The sequence below is a fragment of the Electrophorus electricus genome, chromosome 3 (assembly GCF_041902795.1).
Source record: "Electrophorus electricus isolate QZ-2024a chromosome 3, ASM4190279v1, whole genome shotgun sequence".
NCBI lineage: Eukaryota > Metazoa > Chordata > Actinopteri > Gymnotiformes > Gymnotidae > Electrophorus > Electrophorus electricus.
The window spans coordinates 24,648,899-24,671,990 of record NC_137499.1 but is presented as its reverse complement, the minus strand read 5'-3'; the positions used below and the strand labels follow the sequence as shown (position 1 = coordinate 24,671,990).

General features: G+C 40.2%; 1 protein-coding gene across 4 annotated transcripts in view; it reads left to right on the top strand.

Moving 5' to 3' along the window:
- The window catches only part of LOC113590968 (arf-GAP with dual PH domain-containing protein 1), a 26,947-nt gene extending 4,174 nt beyond the window's left edge, over positions 1 to 22,773 (top strand). The window contains exons 2-11 of one of the 4 annotated variants that reach the window (XM_035527461.2): positions 2,952 to 3,082; positions 4,916 to 5,007; positions 6,110 to 6,192; positions 18,539 to 18,651; positions 19,116 to 19,262; positions 19,618 to 19,701; positions 19,910 to 19,972; positions 20,213 to 20,284; positions 21,439 to 21,667; positions 22,122 to 22,773. In XM_035527461.2, coding sequence (XP_035383354.1) covers positions 2,952 to 3,082; positions 4,916 to 5,007; positions 6,110 to 6,192; positions 18,539 to 18,651; positions 19,116 to 19,262; positions 19,618 to 19,701; positions 19,910 to 19,972; positions 20,213 to 20,284; positions 21,439 to 21,667; positions 22,122 to 22,150 — 1,043 coding nt within the window. In that variant the 3' untranslated portion in view covers positions 22,151 to 22,773. The remainder of the gene's footprint in view (positions 1 to 2,951; positions 3,083 to 4,915; positions 5,008 to 6,109; positions 6,193 to 18,538; positions 18,652 to 19,115; positions 19,263 to 19,617; positions 19,702 to 19,909; positions 19,973 to 20,212; positions 20,285 to 21,438; positions 21,668 to 22,121) is intronic. The other 3 variants (XM_035527466.2, XM_081710759.1, XM_081710760.1) reach the window with 3 other exon arrangements.
- Positions 22,774 to 23,092: the final 319 nt, after the last annotated feature.

Here is a 23,092-nt window from a genome sequence, read left to right as displayed (position 1 = left end):
AACATGTGCTTTGTTTACATGCCATTATAATTAACATTTACAATAGAACAGATGGCCCTATAACTTGTGTCCCAAGGTGACTGGAACGGCATAGAAACTTATTGAGCTCCTCAGCTGTTTCTCATTCTCTCTCTCTCTCTCTCTCTCTCTCTCTCTCTCTCTCTCTCTCTCTCTCTCTCTCTTTCTCTCTCTCTCTCTCTGTCTGTCTTATTCTCTCTTCCTCTTTTTATCCTTTCTCATGAAATCAATGACTACTTCTCCTCTCCACATAGTGTCTCAAATCTAAGTAAAAATGTATTTTCTAATAATCTGAACTCTCCATGAACTTCACTTGAATTTCTCTAACCCAACAAACTGTACTCTGAAAAATGGTGCAAGGCTACGCTTAGTGGTTTCACTTCTGTGCTGCAAGTCTTATTATTTAAGATGACATATACAAGATATGGGGAGATGTTCCACAAATGTATCAACCTGATGGAACTAGTATTTCTTTTGAAAATGTTGCACTTAATTGTTGACTTTTGACCTGGAAATGTATGATCTGTGTATGGAAGTATGACCTGTAGGGACATAGTCAAACAAGTGATTATTTGAAATGCCTGTAGATCCTACAAAACTGGTGTAGAGTTCAAAGGAAATGGGCAAAAAAGGAGGACTTGAACATTGTGGGTTTTTTTTTTTTTTTTAACATTTTTGGCATTTAGCAGATGCTTTTATCCAGAATGACTTATGAAAGTGCTTTGTCATTTACTCATAGAATGTATCCGAGCCAGCGTGATAGATTAGAGTTCAAGTGAAGTAGGTTAGAGTTCAGTAGTTCTTGTTCATCTCTCATGGGATGTTAATATGTTGCTCAGTTGATGCCTCTATTGTTTGCATTTATCTTCTATTTTTTGTGTTTCTATGTTATCCATACCTGTTAAATGCACTTATACATTTTACGTTGTTACATTTTACCTCTTCAGGGTGGTTTGTGGGTCCAGACAGTTTTTTAAAAACCCAATAGAGGTCTGCGATAACTTTTAAAAAAATTTTGTCGGCAATAATTTGGCACCACAGATGGATTACAGCATTGGTTCTTGTATTAATTATGGATGCTCATAGATAATCTGCAGAGGCAGCAGGATAATTAGGTTAGGATGACACCAGGCTCCATGTGTGTCTTACAAGGTGAATTCTTTGACATTAGTGGCTACCATCATGAGAGAGAGGCTATAGAACATCTCAGGAAAGCCTTCTGCCTCAAAGCACTGTGGTGCTGTGTTTTTACACAGCAAAATCCAGACCTATTTAGACAGTAACACTCAAGATGTTATTTGGAACAGTTAATATTTCTGTGTTCTATTGTTCAGGGTATACTGTAATATTTCTAATATATTAATTTTAAGTATTTGATATTTGCATTGTGTGTAAGCTGTTCAGCTATTTTACTGTTGTTATTGTTGTCATGATACAACATTGTAAATACTCCTCCTTAGGGATGAATAAATTATAATCATAACCATTTGTACCACCTCAGAGTTGAGAGTCAACAATGACAAACTGTTATTGCCTAGATGGATTTGGAGCTCATAATCCTCATTTCTGTGATGTGTGCAATATACTTTGCCCCTCACAACCCCTGAACAGTGTATTTTTGCAGTAGTTCAAATAGTACAGTGCTGCACAATTATGACAAAAATGCAGGCCAAACTGCTGTGATTAATCAAATAAGATTTTATGCTCTTTGCCAGTAGCTGAGCAGTCTGTTTACAATGCAGTCAGCAGGACAATTTGAGATTGGTCATAGTGACCAAAGCACACTCTCAAAGATCTGCTTCATTTGAGTGTATGCTCGCTTAGTAGCAGTGTTTCTATTGATAGCTGATCTCAGTCTGCTGGTTGGCAGCACAACCTAACATAGCATCAGAACAAGTAGTAACCTCTACTCCAAAAAATGTAATCTGACCACAACACCACTTAAAATAAAAAGGTTTGCACATATTAATATTGCAGTATCAAATTTATGACAGGCATTTTGAATATTACAGTTTCATAGTGTCATTCTCAACATTTTTATTAGACTCCAATTGGCATAGTTGGCTTTGCAAATCATATCATCTCATTTTGTAAGTGCTTGTATCATCTCATTTTATAAGTGTAAGTGTAATCTTAGAACACTCTATGGTTATGATGTTGAGCCCACTGTGGTTCCCTGCCCCCACTCACATTCTGTGCTTTTTTGTCTAATCAGTGTATTGCACAGCCCTCTCTGGTATTGTGAAAATATTGCAGAGAACACCACCAACCTAAGCCCAGCATCATGGACATCCGGTCTGCCTTTGTTACCACACAAATGTTTCAGTAAATGTTCTTTGCAGTTCTCTTTCAGCTACTTCCTGACCCGCACACCTCTCTCTCTCTCTCTCTCTCTCTCTCTCTCTCTTTCTCTCTCTCTTTCGCTCTCTCTCTCTCTCTCTCTCACACACACACACACACACATACACACACACACACACACACACACACACACACACACACACACACACACACACAATATCTCTCTCTTTCCCTGTCTCACTTTTTCTCTTGCTCCCACTCTCTCTCATACCACTTCCACACCATTATAACTCAGATAGCTTAATGTATGCATATATGATTGACTGTGTGCCAAGAGAGAGAGGGAGTTCTAGGCCTCGGAAGTCTGTGGCTTTTCAGTGTATAACCACTGTGTTAACATTATCTAGTTCTGTAAATAATATGTTTATTAATAGGTGTTAGTGAGTAACAGTCTGTAAAAAGTTGTTACTTTTTGATGTATAAGGAGATATGTTAATTCCTCATTTTTCATGTCACCTAGAACAGATAGAAAACCCCTCCTGTACTCTGATCTCTGATCACACAAGACATATTGGTCAGTGCGTCTCCTTCTCCGATGTGCGTGTCTCAGGCTTGTTCTGTGTTCTGTGCAGGACCGGAGTGGGCATCCTTCACCCTGGGGGTCTTCATGTGTCACACCTGCTCAGGCATCCACCGGAACATCCCTCAGATCAGCCGGGTCAAGTCCATCTTTCTCGACCCCTGGGACACCTGCGAGGTGGAGGTGAGTGACCACGCTCTCTTCGCTCTATCTCACTTTGACAGAGGCCAAGCTCGCAAAAAGTCATAAGGAGCTGTGAAAGGAGAGTCAGAGACGCCTCCCACTTATTCTACACCACTCCCACTTATTCTACACCCTCCCACTTATTCTGCTCTGCTCCCATTTCTGAAGGGCTTGAATTCTGCTTTCTGTACATGTTACATTTCTGTAATATTTAACCGTTCTTTGTTTTCAGCATTTCTGTAATTACGAGGGCCCTTTTTGGGAGCCGTAGCTGTGGACCACGGTTGTCCTTGGCCACAGGACATGAGCGATGACTACGCGTTTCATTGCGCTGCCCCATTTCTGCAGCTCCAGTCCCTGGTGCTGCAGCCTTGGCCCAGCTTTGTCTGGCTGTGTGCACAAATCCCTTGCCTGCCAAGCTTGCTCAAGGGAATCAAGTCATCACTTGCGAAATGGCTATGTGACAGAGTGCATACATGCCTGTGTGAGTGTGTGTATATGTGTGTGGTGGACAAAGCGACCACTGATATGTTGAGTATGAAGCTGTGATGGTATCAGTGTGGTATTAACGCAGCCACTAAATGCAAGGTAGAAAGACTGATCTGATTATGAAGCGGAGTGCAATGACCCGAGTCGGGGGGGAAGGTACTCTAAGCTGTCGGAAGCTATCTGAAGATGCATGTCACTTCAAGGGTTCAACATCATGTTTCAATACATTGCTACCCTATAGTATAGCACTATAATGTTTTGGTTTCCATTGTAAAGGCCCATATTAAAGATACATTTCTTTGTGATTGAAAATGAAAATGTTTCTTGTTCTGTAAGCGGTGCTGCTTATCGACTAATTGAGCTGGTTAAAAGTAGGATAATAGGTTGCATATATATCATTGTAAAGAACTGGGCTTTCATTATCCATAAAAGTTTACATTTTAAATTCATTTAACAAGAAATAGCCACATCTGAAGTGAAATTGATATAAGGAAATAACATGAAGGATATTGAAGGTAGAGCAAGGTCTGGATTATTATGTAACTATTATTACGTAGAGAGAATTCTGTCTTGATGTTCTGAGTGGCATTTGCTGTACCTTGACAGCCAAAACCCTCCCAATTTCTGAAAAGTCTTTGTCTGTTATTTCTCACAATTTTTGCACTAATTAAAAAAAAAAATGAGATTGTGAGTTATCTATACATTAAATTAGATTATAACAAGATTAATAAGACTTTTATTACATCTTAAGTATGACATATACGTATAGGAAGGGTACAAGAATATGTTGAGTGCTGGTATTACTAGGTGTCTCAGTGGCAGTTTGATGTATTGCTGGGCACAGCAGTAGGATAATGTGCATGATGAAGAGGGAGAAAGAGGAGAAGAGACAGTATCAGAGGCCTCTCTGTGTACCTGGCTTCCTGCTGATGCACAGGCCTGATCTCAAAAGAATGCAGCTCATTAGCAGCTTATGCTGTATGTGCTGTCTGCTGTGTATGTGCCATCTGCCATGTAAGCATGTGCTGTCTGCCGTGTGTGTGTGTGTTGTCTGCCATGTATGTATCTTGTTGTGTATGTGTGTGCTGTCTCCTGTGTATGCATCTGCTGTCTGCCGTATATGTGCTGTCTGCTGTGTATGCGTGAGGTGCACACAAACACACCTGCAGCATGAGCTCTTTCGGTGGACTACCTTGGGTTGCCTGGATTTTAAATATAAAAACAGCACGTAACGATCTGCTTCAATACTTTGGGTTCTTTTGAAAAGTTTTCGCCGTATGAGCACATAATGCCTATGGCACATTATCTGCTATACCTAAAATCTCTGACTTGATCTCTTTCTAGTTCATGGCCTCCACTGGAAACAACGCTGCCAAAGCCAAGTATGAACAGAAGGTGCCACCATTCTATTACTGCCCAACAAAAACAGACTGCCAGTGAGTAAAGAAACATAAAAGAGCTGCTTTTTCATGCTCTCCATTTGTACAATAATCCAATGTTCCTATGATCCATGCTTGGTTAAAGCATAAATATGATTAGCTCCTACCAGTATTCTTTCTGTTAACATGAATCTTACCTTTTACCATGATTTACAAGCAAGGTCTCTTTCCCAAATCTTAGATTTAATGGCTTGAAATGTACAAATCATAGCACATTTATGAAGTTAAATCCTAATGGAGAAAAAGTTGACAGCCTGTCTTTTAAGCTGTTAAAAGGTAATCAAGAAAAACAATTTCAGTCAAACCCAGTAACTCATTTCTTCCTAAACGTAAATGGCTGTTTTAGAAAAAGGCATTGTGGGATGACTTTTCATACAACAGTGCAGGTAATAACGCCTTAAGACCTATTAGTTTTGCTTTGTGTTTATCATGCTCCAGTTTCATGTATGGCCCCAGTAGCATCTGGGGCTATTTTATTTAAAGGCAGACGAAAAACACACAGTAGCCACACAGAAAATAAAGAGGAGATACTGAGGTCATGAGGCATGAAATCCCCCAAGTAGCCAAAAAGAGGAAGCATGTGTGAGTCTGCATGTCTATATGCATTTGTCTATAGCTGAGGCTGATAATCAGTTATGCTATGTTGATAAATAAAGAGGCAGTGATCAGACACTGTCTAACCAATACTGGGCACACGTATACACAGATACATACATATGCAGATACAGTTCTCTCACTGAAAAGCAAAGGTGAGCAAATAGAATGAGAGGATGAAGGGAGGAAAGAAGAAGTGCTACAGTTAGAATTTTAAAGAGGGTAAATATCAGTAAAAGACTGTGGAGGAATGGATTCTGACAGATCTGATTCAGAAATCTTCAATGGAACCTTAGGTGCATTCCCAACACTTTTCTGCATTTGTTGAATCACAGAGCTTTCGATTGAGAAAGCTGTTCCAGCAAATTACATAACCATAGACAATGTGTACTTACATATTACTCATGAAAAGAGCATGATGGCACAAAGGTCCTGCCACGATGATATAACAACTTGTAGTAGTAAGAAAGAAGGAAATAAATTGAAAACACCAATTTCCCCATAGGCTCTTGCGGGAACAGTGGATCCGAGCCAGATATGAGAGGAATGAGTTTATCCATGTGGAGAGACAGGAGTCATACTCGGCAGGTAAAAGAATATTCTCTCTCTGTTGCTATGTCCCTCATTCTCCAACATATACATACCCACAATGCATCTGCCATATGTTTCCTTCCTCTTTTCCACTCCATTGGCACTGTTCCAGAGCAAATCTGACAGGATAGCTCCACTGTTTATCACTCTGGCCTGCTTCTGTGAGAGCACAGACATTAACTCATGAAGCTCCTGCATGCTTTCTGCTGAGCCTCTGAGTGTGCTCAGAGCCCCCTGCTTCTGTGAGAGCACAGACATTAACTCATGAAGCTCCTGCGTGCTTTCTGCTGAGCCTCTGAGTGTGCTCAGAGCCCCCTGCATACAGGGAGGCTTTGTGGAGCTCCAGACTTGTGGGACACAGCAGATTTATTGAGAATTATTGCATGAGAGGAGGTTGTCTATATAGAGTTCTGACATCTGGATTCTTGTGTGTAAAGTGTCTCATGGTAACAGTGCTGATCTTGGGGCTTGGTGTCTCTAGAATCTTAATTATTAAACAGGATGTTGGACAGCACCTGTGACCACATACATTTCCAGACCATGTAACCTACTCTGATCTGATTTGTATCCTTATTTACATACAGTGCTAATGTGGTGGTTGAATATCACTATATTGTAAATATATAGGATAATATGAAATTTGATATTGATCAACATTCGCCCAATAAATTTTAGGCCAATGTTGCATATGTTCTTGCCTTCCAGTGGATCCTAAATCAGGTGCCTGCCTTTGAAAGTTTTTTTCACAATTCAGCTGGTCCTTAGTTCTAGGTTGAGCTCCAGAGAGAGGATAGATAATAGGTCCTTTAAGCAGCAACTGCGATGATCATTATGGCAACTAGAAATAAAAATGTGTTAGCACCATAGCTGTGGAAACCCAAGACACTAAGCAATGTCTCTGATGTTAAGTGCAACGAAACTGGAATGAGAGTCTTTGTAGACTTTGTAGATAGAGAAAATGTAATTTAAAAACGCAAGAGACACATTAGTTTTTGCATTAGATGATAAGCTCATCTCAGAAGAAGAGCTTTTACTGTTGTACAATACCAGTAGATCCAGCAACTTGGATTTACCATTGAAATACATAATTTTGTACAAGATTTAAAACAAGTTTTATCTTTTGAGCATTTAGTTCAGTGCCCAGAAGTGCGGATCATGTTGATCCCCACTCTTTTTCTGAATGCTCCCCAAACATTGGATGTGAACTGGTTACCCCTATCTGACACATTGTCTTCTGGTAGGCCAAAAGAATGGAAGGCATGTTGGAATAGGCCCTTGGTGGTCTTTTAGGCTGGGTGGACTCCTGGCAACATCCTTTGGAGAACTAATCCACTACCATCAGTGTGCATGTGTTACCTTCAGATTCTAAGAGGTCAGTGACGAAGTCACGAAGTGTGCTCAGGGTCATTGAGGTACAGGCAGAGATTGGACTTTCTGAACATCAGCATGAACACTGGGCCACTAATAGCAGACTGACAGCAGCTGAGCATTTCTGGTTACTCCTGGATGACAAGAAGCAGTAGTTGAATGTGCCCAGGTGATGAGTTTACCTTGATCAACCTCTGAAATGTATACTTTGTTTGGTGGCCTGTCTGGGGTCACTTGCTGTGGCAATGGAAATCTTCTCATTGATCTTACAGAGGACTGGAGTGACCATCAGGTCCGGTAAATGATGGGTTACTCCTTGAAAGACTCCTTGAAAGACGGGCATTAGCCAGGCCATAAAACATAACGTGGTACTCATAGTCGCCAGTGGTGGAAAAGGCTGTTTTCCGCTCATCCCACTCTCAGATACACACTAAGTTGTATGCCGTCCTCAGTTCTAGCTGCAGTGGTGCTTGGGACAATAGTCCGAACGATCAAGGAGTCGATCATTTGTCCTCTTAACGAGCTGATGACTGGATCATGAAGGTGAAGATGCAGTCTTCATAAGCAGACTGAAGCAGACTGAAGACTTTTATTTGTGGAATATGTAAGTGACCATTGATCCTGCATCTATGAAATTCATACTACTGTTGAGTAACGGAAACTCTAGCATGTATTGTTTGGTATTGTTTTTTATTGCTCTTATCATTGACTGATATAGAGCTTATACTTATTTTGTACTTCTTCTAGGTATCAGCATATATTTAGCAGGATTCTAGTTCAATGGTATCTTGAAATCTAACCTACTGTACTGGCTAGGATACATTCTATGGGTAGATGACAAAGCACTTTTGTAAGTCATTCTGGATAAGAGCATCTGTTAAATGCAGAAATGTAAAATGTAAATGTAACAACATACACTTTAAAATTCATATTAGCATGTATAATAGCTTGACAGAAAGACGGGACAGTAACAAACTACAATAACAACCAACAAACATAGGCTATAGATAATACAGCAAGGCTACAGAGAAACAACATACAGGATTAACTGTAACAGGGAGAGGCAGAGCAACAGCAAGAGCAATGCAGCATGAATAACTGTGCATATTTACTTTTTAACTTGCAATTAAATACATGAATAAAGGGAGCAATAATGATTAATATTTGTATGTGACGTGAAATGGTCCTCTGCCTAGGGTCCTATGTTTAAGTGTTGAAGTGAAATTATACACGGTAGCAGTGAGCTGTATTAGACGGTAACATAGTGACGGTAGCATTATGGAGCTGCATTAGGGAAGAAGAGGATGTCAGCAATGGATGAAAGATGCTGCTCAATCTTACCTAAGAACTAAGAGCTGACAGAGGACTGAGGAATAAAATAGTGGAGATCTCAGCCGAGGCCGAGAATTGGGTCTGCACTGCTGAGGGTGTGGGGTTGGTAGGGGCAGTGAGTGATTGGCTGGCCGACTTGAATCCATTACATCAGCATTACATAGATACAGTTCAATAGTTGCTAGCCACATTAGCAAGCAAACTGTCTTATTGCCCTTTACTGTTAAGTGAAACAAAAAAACACAACACACATAATATATACCGTGTGATGACATTACAGGGCATTCTGAATGAAGGGATTTATTCAGCTGCAGTACCCTTGACCCACATGACGTGATTAGAGTGTAGGGAATACCAGGGCACTGCTTTAGAGACACTGCGGAATGGAATGCAGCTACTGTCCCTGTCCCGCTGTTTTTCTCCTTCTCTCATAAGCTCAATTCCTCTCCGAAACAATCTGCACTTTGCGCTTCAGAGGGTTAAGCAATTGGGCGTGTGACTGCTTGTGTGGCTGCCGGGCTTTCATGGCCAGCCGAACAGCGTCAGCCTTCATGTGCTGCTTCTGGCTCAATTAATCCACTAGTCACTCTACCATTAGCCTGTCCGCAGAGCTCACTAGGGAAGCCCCATTGTCTTTTACTGTCATCTCTCTCTCTCTCTCTCTCTCTCTCTCTCGCTCTCTCTCTCTCGCTCTCTCTCTCTCTCTCTTGCTCCCACTCTCGCTCATAAGAAGTTTGCCTTTATCACTTTCAATTATTGTGACTTTGACAATTTGTGTCCTGTTACTAGTGCTGCACTATCAAGACAGTAATACTGTATTGCAGTTGTATTACTGCATATTGCAATCAGGATATAACTTACAACATATGAACTATTAATCTTAAAAATTCACCTACATAATTTTGAGCAAAGTCGTTGGCATTTGATAGATTGTTTAAATTTTGTAATACAACAAAACAGTTATGCTCCACTTATCTTGCAGGTATCAGACTTATTTGGGTGATTAGCATTTTCTATCTTTCTGTGATATTACAGGTGCCAATATGGTGATAATTTTAACAAAATATTTTGCAGTCCAACCTGTTACTTGTAGAACTCATATATTTTCCTACACATCATCTTGACTTAAACATCTATTAAGTGCAATCTGAGAACTGTGGTCATAGCAGGTAAGGGTCAGTTTACAATAAGACACTGTATAGAGGGGACAGATGGAACTACAACTTCAGAGGCCCCATGAGTTGGTGTGTAGGACAGACCAGCATGTAATCCTCCATTAACACTTACAAATTGACTCTGAGGCAGTGAAATAATGTGGATAGAGCCTGGAAGGCCAGAACAGCAGATTCAAAAGCTCACAATATGTTACTGAAGGATCTTGCATGTCAGTGGGTCATTCAAGATAAAGTATTGTACAGGACTTAGGTTGAGAAGGTAGCAGCAACTACCAAAGATATAATCTGCCTACGCCCTTCAACCGCTGGGTGGAGCAGGTGCAGACTCTGGGCAGGTGAAGACTCTGGGCATATCCTACAGGTTATCCACAATTTTATGTAGAATAAGAAGGCAATTGTCTGCATGTAAAGAAAAACAGTGCCTTATTTGTTTACAATTAGCTGTATCACTTAGCCTGAGCCAGTGACTCTAAGAAAAGGTGAGCATGGACGTGTGTTGTTCACTTACATAAAAAGACAGTGATTAACTGGTTTCTCTAAGTATTGGGGGGTGTAGCATCACTGCAGTTTCTTATTATGGAAACAAATTTGAGGCCCAGTACAAATGTCTCTACAATTAGAAAGATCACTCCATTCTAATCTGTTTAATGATTTTTCAGTGTTAAGAGAGTAACAGTGTTCAAGATGGCCATTTAGCTAGTGATGTTCAAGAATTGTAAAATAAATTTAAAATAATTCTAAAACGTGTCATGCTACAAGCAGAAAGAAAAGAAACACAAGACAAGACCACTTTCCCAGGCTATGCAGTAGACTTTTTAATCACAAAAATAAGGTGTGAAAATATATTAAAACAACAAAACTATATCCAAATAAACACAACACTAGGTAAATGTAGCACCTAAGAGCTGCATAGCAAATACAGCCCAAGCCGCAAATAACAAGCAGCACTTCTGTGAGCTTCAGTGATTTTTCAGTGTCAAGAGAGAGTGTATTAGCAAGATCAGTTATACGTAGGGGTCTCCTAACACTGTCAGAAGCAAAACCTTTCTTTAAAAACCATGTCTGATCAAAATGTATATGTGCTTCCCCATTAGCGATTCCAATCAGCTGAGTACTGCCTCGGCACAGTTCTTAACATCTCCAACAAAATCAGGTGATTATTTTTCTGTTATAAACTAAACAATAATATGTACATTTCTTTAGTTCTTATGAATCAATCCCTGCCTCATAGAAAAATTAATGCTTCTGGTATCAATGTACCTACTTGGTCTCAGAATAACAGATAAAATAACAGATAGATGATCAGGTTGTAGACCATCTGTACCAAGCACCTTTCCATTCTGGAGTGATTTCACTTTCATTTCAATCCCCTTGGCAATCTCTGTGGCATTCTTAGTCCATTTGCTCAGACTAATCTAATCTATGCAAGTTTAAACTTTAAAGAAAGTACAAACATCTTTCTTTGTTGACATATCAATAAATAAAGGCAATAAATGCTTTTAATCCAGTTTTAAACATATTGTTTGTGGGTTCAGTCTTGACCTCATCTTGCCACAGAGGTAGTCTGGCAGTCAAAAACATCTTAACAGCGTACTATTTAACACACTGCTCCTCCCACACCCACCTGGTCTATTCAGAAGTCTCTTGATTTACCACCATCATAGCCATAAAGACTTATCCCATCACCCACTCTGAGTGAACATACACCTTTCTTTGCACACTACTGCCTACCTGCACTTTCAACCACAGAATTACCTTGTGGACTGTTATGCATTTTGGAGCAATGCTTAGTATGCTAACACGACATTTACTCCGTATTTGTGCTGCTGTCAGTGGGGCTGTTCCCAACACTGTCTGTATGGACAGTCTACAGACCTCCATAGATAAGATGTGGACATATTACTGACATATTCTAAGCCATGTTTTTTACTGACTTGTCAGCATGCCCTGTCCTGTGTGACCGTCACTGTCCTTTATGCTTAATGTTCTGTGCATATTTAATGTTTTTCATGCTTCTTCATTCTCTCACTGATGTGTTGTATATTTTCATTTATGCATTCCTGTATATGGTGCTCCTGAGGTGAAGTTCCAGCATAGACTAGAAGAAACAACATATTGTTGCACTGTACATAAACTATATGGAGCAATGGCAGTACATCTGACATGACTTAACATTCTATCGTACAAACAGCATTAATGACAGCTTTTTCTTCATCTTGCTTTAACTAAATAACTAATAGCATACTTGGCCAATTTCTGTATAGAATAAGGTCAGCTTTATTATTTATTATTTTTTGATATACGCTTACATTTGGTACTGAATTGAGCACATTAGCATCAAGTTCAGATTTATTTTTCTGATTTCTTTACAGTTTCTCTTTTCTTTTTCAGTTTCAGTAAATCTTGTTACATTCAATTGTCATGGTTGTAGAACGTGCAAGAAAAGAAAGGAAAACACGAGTCTTCAACTGAACAGTTTAATGAAACGTATGAAAATGAAACCGAACATAAAAGTACACTAACTGGAACAAAAGAAAGCCAGTGTAATGACAATGACCAATCGTCAGTCAAAGAAGCACAAATAACTTATAAGTAAAATAACTACCTCTTAAGCTTTGAATTGAGATGCCTGCATGCGCAGATGTGAGGACTCCCTTTGCTACATCCACAATCAATGCAGGGGAGAAAGTGTCTGCATTACTGGACATGCGCTTTCATATCAGAGGATGTAGCATTCACACTTCATCCTTAGTGCCATCTGTGATGTCCAGAAAAATTACCTTACCCTACCTCACCCTTAGGTGCTGCTGGGGTTGTAGGTTGGGTTAAGAACATTTTATAGGCAGTGAAATTAGACCCAGCAGTTAAAGCTGATTCCAAAACCATGCCCTTTTGGATAAGATCTGCAGATTCTGTTTATTTGGAATTGGCAGCTAAAGGCTGGTGTCATAGAGGAAGTTGAAGCTCTCTGGGTGTTCCCAGTTGTGCTCAATGTGACAAGATGTAGGGGGATACAGATGTGCACTGACCTGCATGAGCTAAACAAGGCTGATAGTACAGCCCATCCCATTACTTTGCTATGAATGTGTATTACCAGAGGCCTTTATGTGAAGTTAGTAGGGATATTACAGACTTCATTACACATAAAAGCCTCTTCAGATTCAGCAGGGTGTCCTTTATGGCCTTGTATCTGCACCTTCTGCCTTCTAAACAATGATGGCCACTATCTTGCAGGACAATCCTGGTGTCTGGAACTACCTGGATGACCTCATTGTCTAAGGTGCTACTTTGGACAAGCAATACCAGAACTGATGTATTGTAGTGCTGGAGCTGAAAGTGGCTGACCTGATCCTGATTGAGAACAACAGCAACTTAAGGAAGACTTTGCTTCCGTTGAACATGTCATTGCTGTGTATGCAATTATGCCTGATGAAGAACACCTGGATGCTACCTTTAAGGCCCTACCACAATCTAATGCAGCTGCTCTGTGTCATCTTGGGGACTTTATGTCCTGATACTCCAAATGTCTTGCACAATCTGCAATAATTGTTGCCCCCATACTTGTGTTAAAGACAAGACACATTTACATGGCCTGTTGCTTCTCAAAGCAGTTTTAAAGATAAGCATCCCTTAGTAACAAGATTCCACTCTCTGTTCATTTCTACAGATGCCAGTGATTATGGACTAGGTACTGTGCTGGCTCAGATTTAACAAAGAAACCAGCAGCCTTGCTACCTGCACATTGACTACAAGGAAACGCAAGTGTTCTGTAGTTGAAAAAGTGGGCCTCGTCTACATATGGGCTACTGAAAAATGCCTAAAACATATATGGGCCTGTAGTTTTACTATGTTAGTGGACCTCCAAGCACCACAATCACAAAGGGTAGGAGGAAAGCTTGCATGCACATTGCCTGCTATGCTGTGTGGTTGCTCTGTTTGGATTATACCGTTGTCTATCACCAAGTCTCCCAAGATCCGTGACTTACTTTATATGTCTTTCTTTGACATTGTAGCGCCATTTGAAACTGCCATTCCTGCAATGGATTGATTACTACTTTGTGTGGCCCAAGCTTGCCTTTTCTTACAGTTCTACAGCTGGTAATTTTCTGAAGTTCCTAACCTTTGTTTATAGCTGCCAAAACAACCCCGAATACATTGTCAGTGACAGCAGGACATGTGGTATACATCACATCCACACATCTGTCTGCATTAGCCTGCAGCTAATGGTACCGTCAAAGATTCCATCATGTCACAAACTACAATTGTAGTAGCAACCATGGAGACAGATTGTGATGGACTAGCTACAGATATACCACGATACACCACATTCCACTAACGTGCACTAGGTTAATTGTAGAGCTGGTTTTACAAGAGAAGATTTTTAATTTTGACTTAGACACTGTTGATTTTGACTTTTTTGTATTGTAATTTTTTATATTGTAGGCACCATTAAGTGATTAATATGTAGCAAGACAATCCATTTTGTACCACTGCCATATGATTATCAACATTGAATCTTCTTAGTGTTTATTGAAGGGGAATGTATACCATTTTCAGAATGGTAAGATTAGGAATTAACATTAAATGTGTAATAATAAGATAATAAAAAATAGGATATGGTGGAGAAAAAAACAAAAACAAAGCAAAGACAAGGTGCTGTCACCATGTTCCCATTGTTTGTTTTTGTTTTTTCTCCACCATGTCCTGGCGTGACCTGAGGCATGAGGTCTCATCTACATAGGTCTCATCATCAGAATTCTTACCAACCAAGGTGACCACAAAATGCATTCAACATTTAGTTTAATACTAAATCCAACCATTTAACATAAGAGGCTACATGCAAAATTCACATTCAATGCAAAGACTTTTCCTTTTAACTTTACAACAGTTGTTGTAAAGCTGTGGCAAAAGAATGATGTTTAAAGTTCTTAAAGTAATTTTTCTGGGGCAACCTCTATGCCCAACAAGGTGCTTGGTAAAAACATGCTGTAGAGAAAATACAATCAGCAACACTCGCTATTCCTGTGTGCATTATTGCTGGAAAGAATTACGTTCACTGCTTTAGTCTCTGCAGATCTAATTGTCATGTTAAGATCACTTAGCTATTCCACCAGTGGTTTTTTGATTGCAATAGCAATGTTGTTCTCCACGTGCTCTGTAGGAGTCATAATGGTCTTTACTTTTTACTTCTCTTTTGGTTCTGTGCTTTCCTAGTACCATTATTTTGCTTTTTAAAATTTTTGTCATTTCTGTCATTTGTTTAATAAAATACAAAACTATGGGCTTAAAGGGCAGCATGAGTCCAGCTGGTTAGCTATGCGAGCACTGCAGTTGAGTGTCATGCAGAAGCCATCACAACATGAACTTTTCAGTTGTTCCTCGTTCACCCTTTAATGTGATTCGCCTGTTAAATGAATAGTTTACCCAAAACGTATAAACAAACCAACCAACAAACAAAAAGCTAGCAGGAATCAGCTGGCTTGATCTCATTTGTATATTGTTTATGTGTCCCTACTTGTGTTCATTCATTGTTAGCATTTTTAACACTTCACTCTGGGTCATGCTGGCTGGAACAGCAGGTCCTTGAAAATAGCTGTCTGAGTTAATCTGTCGTGGTCTAATTACAAGGAGTGGGACCAGGGGGGCTGAGGGTGAAATAAGGGCCTTATGTGAAACAGCTACTCAATAATGCAAGATTGTAAAGCTGGTTTGGGATCAGATTGATGCTTCCACACAGGATTTAGAACCCTTTATATTTTTGTCCTACTTCTTATGGACCTCTTATGGACCTCTTATGGAAGGATGAACTGATTTTTGTTTTTTGGGGGGCAGTGAGAAAGTAGCAACTGTATATTTGTAAGATCAGGAAGTCAGTCATGACATGTCACACTAAGAAAGGTTTGCTACCAAATGTGGGTTCTAATGGATTACTAATGGCTTACTATTATGAGTGGAATCATGATATACAAACATGAATGTTTGCATGCGTCTGTCTCAGCATTTAATATAGTATGGATTTGTTCTTATCCATGATTGTGTCTGGCAATTTGCATAACAAATTTCTGGTTTACATATATATTTAGCTCTGATATTCTTGTTTATTTCATACATCATGTGTATATGTCATATATTTCCTCATAAAGCTCAGGATAAAATAGGTGCGTGTTTTGGTGAAGAAAGAGCCTCCATTGTGTTTATGCCACCATGGAGTGGAGGCGTTTTCAGCTGTCTAGAGTTGCTTGGGAGGAGAAATGTGGGTGCTGTTATTGTTTTTAGTGAGCACACACTGCTTGAGGCAGCAGCATAGCAGAGCTGATTCATCTGTGTGTGTGTGTGTGTGTGTGTGTGTGTGTGTGTGTGTGTGTGTGTGTGTGTGTGTGTGTGTGTACGTGCGTGTGTGTGTGTGTGTGTGTGTGTGTGTGTGTATGTGCGTGCGTGTGCCTGTGTGTTTTGTGACTGTCTGTGCTTTGTACTCCACTCAGTGCGGTCCTGTATGCAAGCTGGGTGGGGAGCATATCAATAGCTCCTTTTGTGTCCCACAGTGAGAGCACTGAGACCAGGCTGTATTTTCTGTTCCTCATTACTTGCTGGAGTGCTGCTTTTAGTGACATGGCAAAAATGCTCTCAATGTTTTCATAACTGCTTACAGTTAAATTCTCCTTAAACCTTGTTATTGCCAAAGATACAAATATTAACTGAGACTGATATTAACTATAATTCATTTATTCTTTAGACAGTTATTGACTAAAGACTTGGTGAAAGCTATTGAAGACTCCACCCTAATTGTAGTTTCTCCTCAATGTATTTATTCTATAGATTCTCTTCAAGGTTAAGTGGAATGCTAGCTGAGGTGCTCTGACCCAGGTGGGCCATAGATAATGTTGAGAAAGACTTCTGTGTTTAGTTTGTGAATGTACATAAACTTGTTAAAATGGAGAGGGGTGTGATATGAAACTGTTGATGCTGTATGGAAAACGTTTATTTATGTCTTAAATGTGTGTGTGTGTGTGTGTGTGTGTGTGTGTGTGTGTGTGTGTGTGTGTGTGTGTGTGTGTGTGTGTGTGTGTGTGTGTGTGTGTGAGCAAAGAGCTAATCAGTCTGACAGGAGATGTACAGTTGTCTGATCTTCACACCTGCAAAATCTGGAGTGCACATGTGTAGAACATCATATGTATACACTACATTACATAAATAATTTACACTACGATACATTTATAGTACTAATTGCTGACTGATTTGAACTGTGCATGCAAAATCAGTTTTATGGCACTAGGTAAATCTTCATGATACACAGTTAAACCAATCACACACAAGCAGTCATTTTGATTGTCTTATTGGTGCTTGCCAGTGAAAACATGAGCAGACATGCAGATATGGGCAGATATGTTGTAGCGGTTATAAGATGAAACTTTTGAGCATGTGCGGTGTCTGGAAATGTGTCGTAAAAGGATCTGTGGTACTGCTGACACATGACAGCAATGTCAAACATCTTGGCATTTAGTTTATGGTCATTTACACATGATGTTGCTCCAGATGAAAGGTTGTGGTCTTACCCAGCAATGCATCTGCTATGAAAGGGATCAAAATATGTGTTTGTGTGTGTGTGTGTGTGTGTGTGTGTGTGTGTGTGTGTAGAAGTGCTATGCTGGCAGTGATTGTACTCTTCTGCTCTTATGCACTGATAAAGACATGTTTGTGACAGTAACCAGCTGGAACAGTAACAGCTCTCTGCTATGTGTGTTTGTGTCTGTGCCAGAAATACTGAAAAGGAATACAGAGGAAGAGAAAGAGAGTGAGAGAGCGAGAGAGTGTGTGTGTGTGTGTGTGTGTGTGTGTGTGTGTGTGTGTGTGTGTGTGTGTGTGTGTGTGTGTGTGTGTGTGTGTGTGTGTGTGCGGGGATGAGAGAGAGGAGTCCATTAGTATCAGGTGTCTGTTTTCTTTGCTCCCTTTGTTTATACTCCTGTAGGAGTGTGAGCCTGAGCCACTATGGTTTCTGAAACAACCCCTCTAAGATTTCCTACCCTTAATGAAATGAAAGTAAAGTTCACATATAAAATGATAAATGTCGATGTGCACACATAACAAGATGTGTGTATATGTATTTTTCGGTGGTGGGGTGTGGATCACATATGGGGCTGGGGGATGGTTCACTATGCCTGCATACAGTACTGATTGTCCCAATTATGTTGATTGCAAATCCAATCCAAGTGAAAAAGAAGAAACAGACCAGCATCTCCCCTACAGAGTGTGTATATATGTATGTAAAGTCTCAAGAATAGTAAAGATTAGGTTTCTATTGTAGCACAGCACTTTGTCTAAAACTCACTCAGTCTGTTTCTCCTTCTCTAAAGAAACTTATGATCTCCTTCTCTAAAGAAACTTCTCCACCGTTATCCATCTCCTCAGTCCTGCTTAAAGAGTCCCGTTTGTCTATTTGAGTGCTACTTGTGCTGTTGTTCTCCATACAGGCTATAGGGAAGGGTTTCTATGGAAACGAGGAAGAGACAACGGACAGTTCCTGAGCCGAAAATTTATCCTCTCTGAGCGCGAGGGAGCGCTGAAGTACTTCAACAAGCATGACGTGAGTCCCCTGTGTCACCCCTCTAACCCCTCTCTCTGTCACCTTCCCTATCTTCCTCCACTTCTGTATCTGGACCTGTCGAGAAGCTTTGTTATGCATTCCCCTCAAGTTCCCCTCATTGCCACTGGTCAACGAAAAAAAAAAACCCAACACTGTCAATAACACTTGCTGTCTCATCATTGCGGAACGTTTGATGCTGCTCCTGTCAGCCACTTCTGCTTTCTTGGCCAGACGTGCTATTAAAAGGCTTCTTTCCCATTGGCTTTTTTTACTTTCTATCTTTCAAAACCTTGTATCTCCCTTCTAAACTGTAGACAGGAGAATGCTACACTCACTGACTGACATTTAAACAAACAAAGCAACACAAATAAACAATCAAATAAATAAAAATCCCTGATTGAGGGTTTATGTGGGTATGCCTCTGTGTTGGAGTGTTAATGTCTCAACTCATATCTCTGTGGTAGGCCAGGGAGCCCAAAGCTCTGATGAAAATCCAAACAATTAATGCCACCTTCCAGCCAGCCAAGATAAGCAACCCTCATGGACTCCAGATCACTTACTTGAAAGACAACAGTACCAGGAACATCTTTGTGTACCATGAAGATGGGAAGGTGGGGATCTATTCACTTATAACATATTTCATGTTCATGATAATACAATTTTCTTATTTATGCCTCTTTAAAAGGAATTTATTAAAAATAAGTGGAAGTATTTTAGAATGATTTCATCAGTGCAGTAACTGTCTGATGTGTACTAGCTGGATGCTAATGTTGTTTTGCACAAACAGCTGTTTGCTTTTTACTGCAGAACACTGGAGGTGGAACCTGCAAAAGCACTATGAGAAACAATGATATAATGTGACCCCCTCTGCTGGACATGGGGAGAAACTGCATGTTATGATTCTGTCTGGGCCACAGTCCATTCTGTTGTGGAGTGCTTCTTTGTGGGATCTTTACTGTGTTTTAGGAAATGGTAGACTGGTTTAACGCCATACGCGCTGCTAGGTTCCATTATTTACAAGTTGCTTATCCTGGAGCCCATGATGTTGATGTAAGTAAACCTCAATACACAGAGTACCAGGAAAATGTGTTATTTATATATTCTAGAACACTTGCACCATCTCCTCACACCAATTCTCATTAAGGGAACTGGAAGTTTTCTGGACATCAGATGGGCCTGTCACACATCTTACTGTAAAAATTAATCATCCAACATTCTGTTTGTTTGCTTTTATCTCTGTGTTTTTGCCTCACACTAGCTGGTGCCCAAACTGACGAGGAACTATATCAAGGAGGGGTACATGGAAAAGACAGGGCCAAAGGTCAGAGCTTGCCCGCCTTCTTGTGATTTTGCCATATGAGTGAATTACTTTTGTGCGTAGAAGATTCCTTTTAAAGCTTGAAACCTTATTGCATGCTGCTAATATACACTAACTTTGCTACTCAAAACAAAGTGTGAACAGCAGGTAGACGTTATGGAAGAATAGAAACTAATACTGTGCGGCTGTGCGCTACTTGATGCGGGCCGTGGACTAATATACCTGGCTTTATGCCTGTTCCAGCATACGGAGGGTTTTAAGAAGCGCTGGTTCACCCTGGATGACAGGAGGCTCATGTACTTCAAAGACCCATTGGTGAGCGGCTCTTTAAAACCGTAGTTTTAGTCTCCATGAAGACTACAGATGAGGCAGTGCTGGAAAGGAAAACCTTTTCTCTTTAAAAAAATTGCTTTCCAAGCTCGCGCAAATGCTAACGTTTCTAGCAATCCATGAAAGCTATTAGCCTGTTAGCAATGTGCTAGCTGGCTGCCTCTAGCTTTCACTGGCACTATTAGTGATGTACGCTCTATGTACACATTGCTGTTTCTACGCTTACAACTATGTTGAGCTGTTAGGCAGCTGTCATTATAAACCACGAGCTTTTGAAAATATAAAACGTGGATATGATACTCAAAATGGTCAAAGTAAAACAAATGATGATGGAAGTGATTCATAAACCATCTCTATGTAAATGATTAATAATCATTTTTATTAAAAGTATTCAGGATAGGTTATATTTGTTGGACGACGATAAAGTGCATATGGAAAAAACCAAGCTCCAAGGCACAGTAGTTGTAATTTTTTTTAGTATAGCCCTGATGTCATCAGAATAAAGGCTTCCCATTTGAGATGTAACTACCTTCTTTTTTTCTGGATCTTCTATACAGTCAGACTCACTCTGCTCGGTTCAACAGTGACAAAGAGTCCGTGTGTCATGGGACTCATTACTAGTCACTGACTAGTGAAGAAATAAAGCATGTTTATCACGGGTGCAGTTCAGAAATGTACACCAGATGGCGATATTGTATTTGCAGTACAGGCCTGTCGCTCAGCGGCCCCGAAGGTTGCTTAATTCTTTCAGCCGACTTTACACTGCGATTCTAGCAGTTTCTCGCATATCACACTGTATGGGATGCTGCGGCTGAAATCTTGGCCAGATTCCTTGACAGACTGCGATCTCACTTCTGCTGAAAGTCAGACTATACTATAGTTTCTCTTTCAATAAACCCTCAATGCACAATGCTTATTATATTCTGCTTGTGTCAGCTCACATGTTGGAGCCTCATAAAATACCATGGAATTAATGTTAAGATTTAAACACCTATTTTTTTTAAATATTGTAGTAAACTGCTTTTACCTCCTAGAACTTTGCATATGTGTGTGTGTGTGTGTGTGTGTGTGTGTGTGTGTATGTATATATATATATATATATATATATATATAAAATATAGTAACTCTCTTTTGCTTAGGATGCTTATGCCCGAGGAGAAGTGTTTATTGGCAGTAAGGAAAGCGGCTACACAGTGTTGCTGGGCCTGCCCCCTTCAACCCAGGGCAACCACTGGCAGTTTGGCATCACCATAGTGACACCAGACAGGAAGTTCCTGTTCGCCTGCGAGACAGAAGCAGAGCAGAAGGATTGGGTGGCAGTATTTCAGGGCGTGGTCAACAGACCCATGTTACCTCAGGAGTATGCAGGTGACCTTTTCACTGTCTGAGCACTCCCAACCACTGTCACTGTCACATCTGATGTGACTTCCTTTCCTTTCCTGCATTGTCATCATTGCTGCATAGATCATTAAGAGCTAAATGTTTGTTGACCTAGATGGGATCTCTGTTTGTGACATTGAAATTCAAAGATATTTATATATAACACTAAAACACATTTTTATGAATTATGGTCTTCTGACTTTCTGGTTCACTTGAGTGAGGATTTAAACCCCGACTGAGCTAAGATTTTATACTTCTTAATGAAGACCCCTTCAGAGCAACTGTTCATTTGCTCCTGGGCTAGTCCTAGAACTTTGAAAGCCTGCTAAGCCTATTCTCCCTCAGCAGACAAGGAAGAAGTCTCAAAATCTTTAAACCATCTTTGTAAAGGGGCAAAGATTCCACTGACTTGAATGTTTCCTTGTGTTCTTGCCTGATATAGTGGAAGCTCGCTTCAAGCACAAACCCTGAGCCTGGCAGGGGAGGTGAGTGCTCTGTACTGGTGGAAGACTCAGAGCAGCTACAGAGGCCCTCAGGGGACACACACCACCAGAGCCTAACATATGGGGTGCAGAGAAGAGACCAAGCCAAGCACCAGGGCCCCCAGCACACCTTCTGTGCCGACACGACTGTGCCAACTTTGTGCTTTAACATACCGATGACTATGTCCACCTAGCCACCTTTCTGCATCCCCCAGTGCCACTGTATATATGATAATTCTTTAAACTCCTCCTTAGCAGAAATGTTATTTGATGAGAACATTTAAGTAGAATGAAGGCAGTAATTGATCCCTCAGAACAGGTCAGTAGAATGTATTGCTGCTATCAGCGTTTTTGACCTCAGAATGTATGATTTATTAAAGTTCCATAGTCCTTATAACTTAAGACAGGCGTCCATAATTTCTAGGTAAAAGTGTCAAATGTAACTCCTGGTATTTATTTATTTATTTGTTTGTCTTACTGTGTTCAGCAGAGGGGCATTCTTGTGTTAATATTGAAGGAAGTTATAATGAATGAAAGAAAAGAAACTCTGTTTAATAGTGACCATGTAATTGATCAGATATAAATACACTTCATAAACTTGATAAACTTTGAGTATATTGTGTGCATAAAAATTATTTTAATGAGAAATAGCACATGGTTTATGTACTCTTATGGATATATATGCAAATAACACAGTTCTGATGAAACAACAAAAGTCCCCCTCTACAATTCATTGCTGTAAGATGTTACACCGGAAATCACAAATCTGACCACAGAAAGCTTTCTAACCACAGCTATTTCAGCAGAAAACTACAGACATTCATATTATAATGGAAACCTACTATTTCACAATCATCAAACTGCCTCTGGAAGGCTTGCTGACTGAATCCAACGTGAAGATTTGCAGAAGACTGCAGGACTCTGCTGTAAT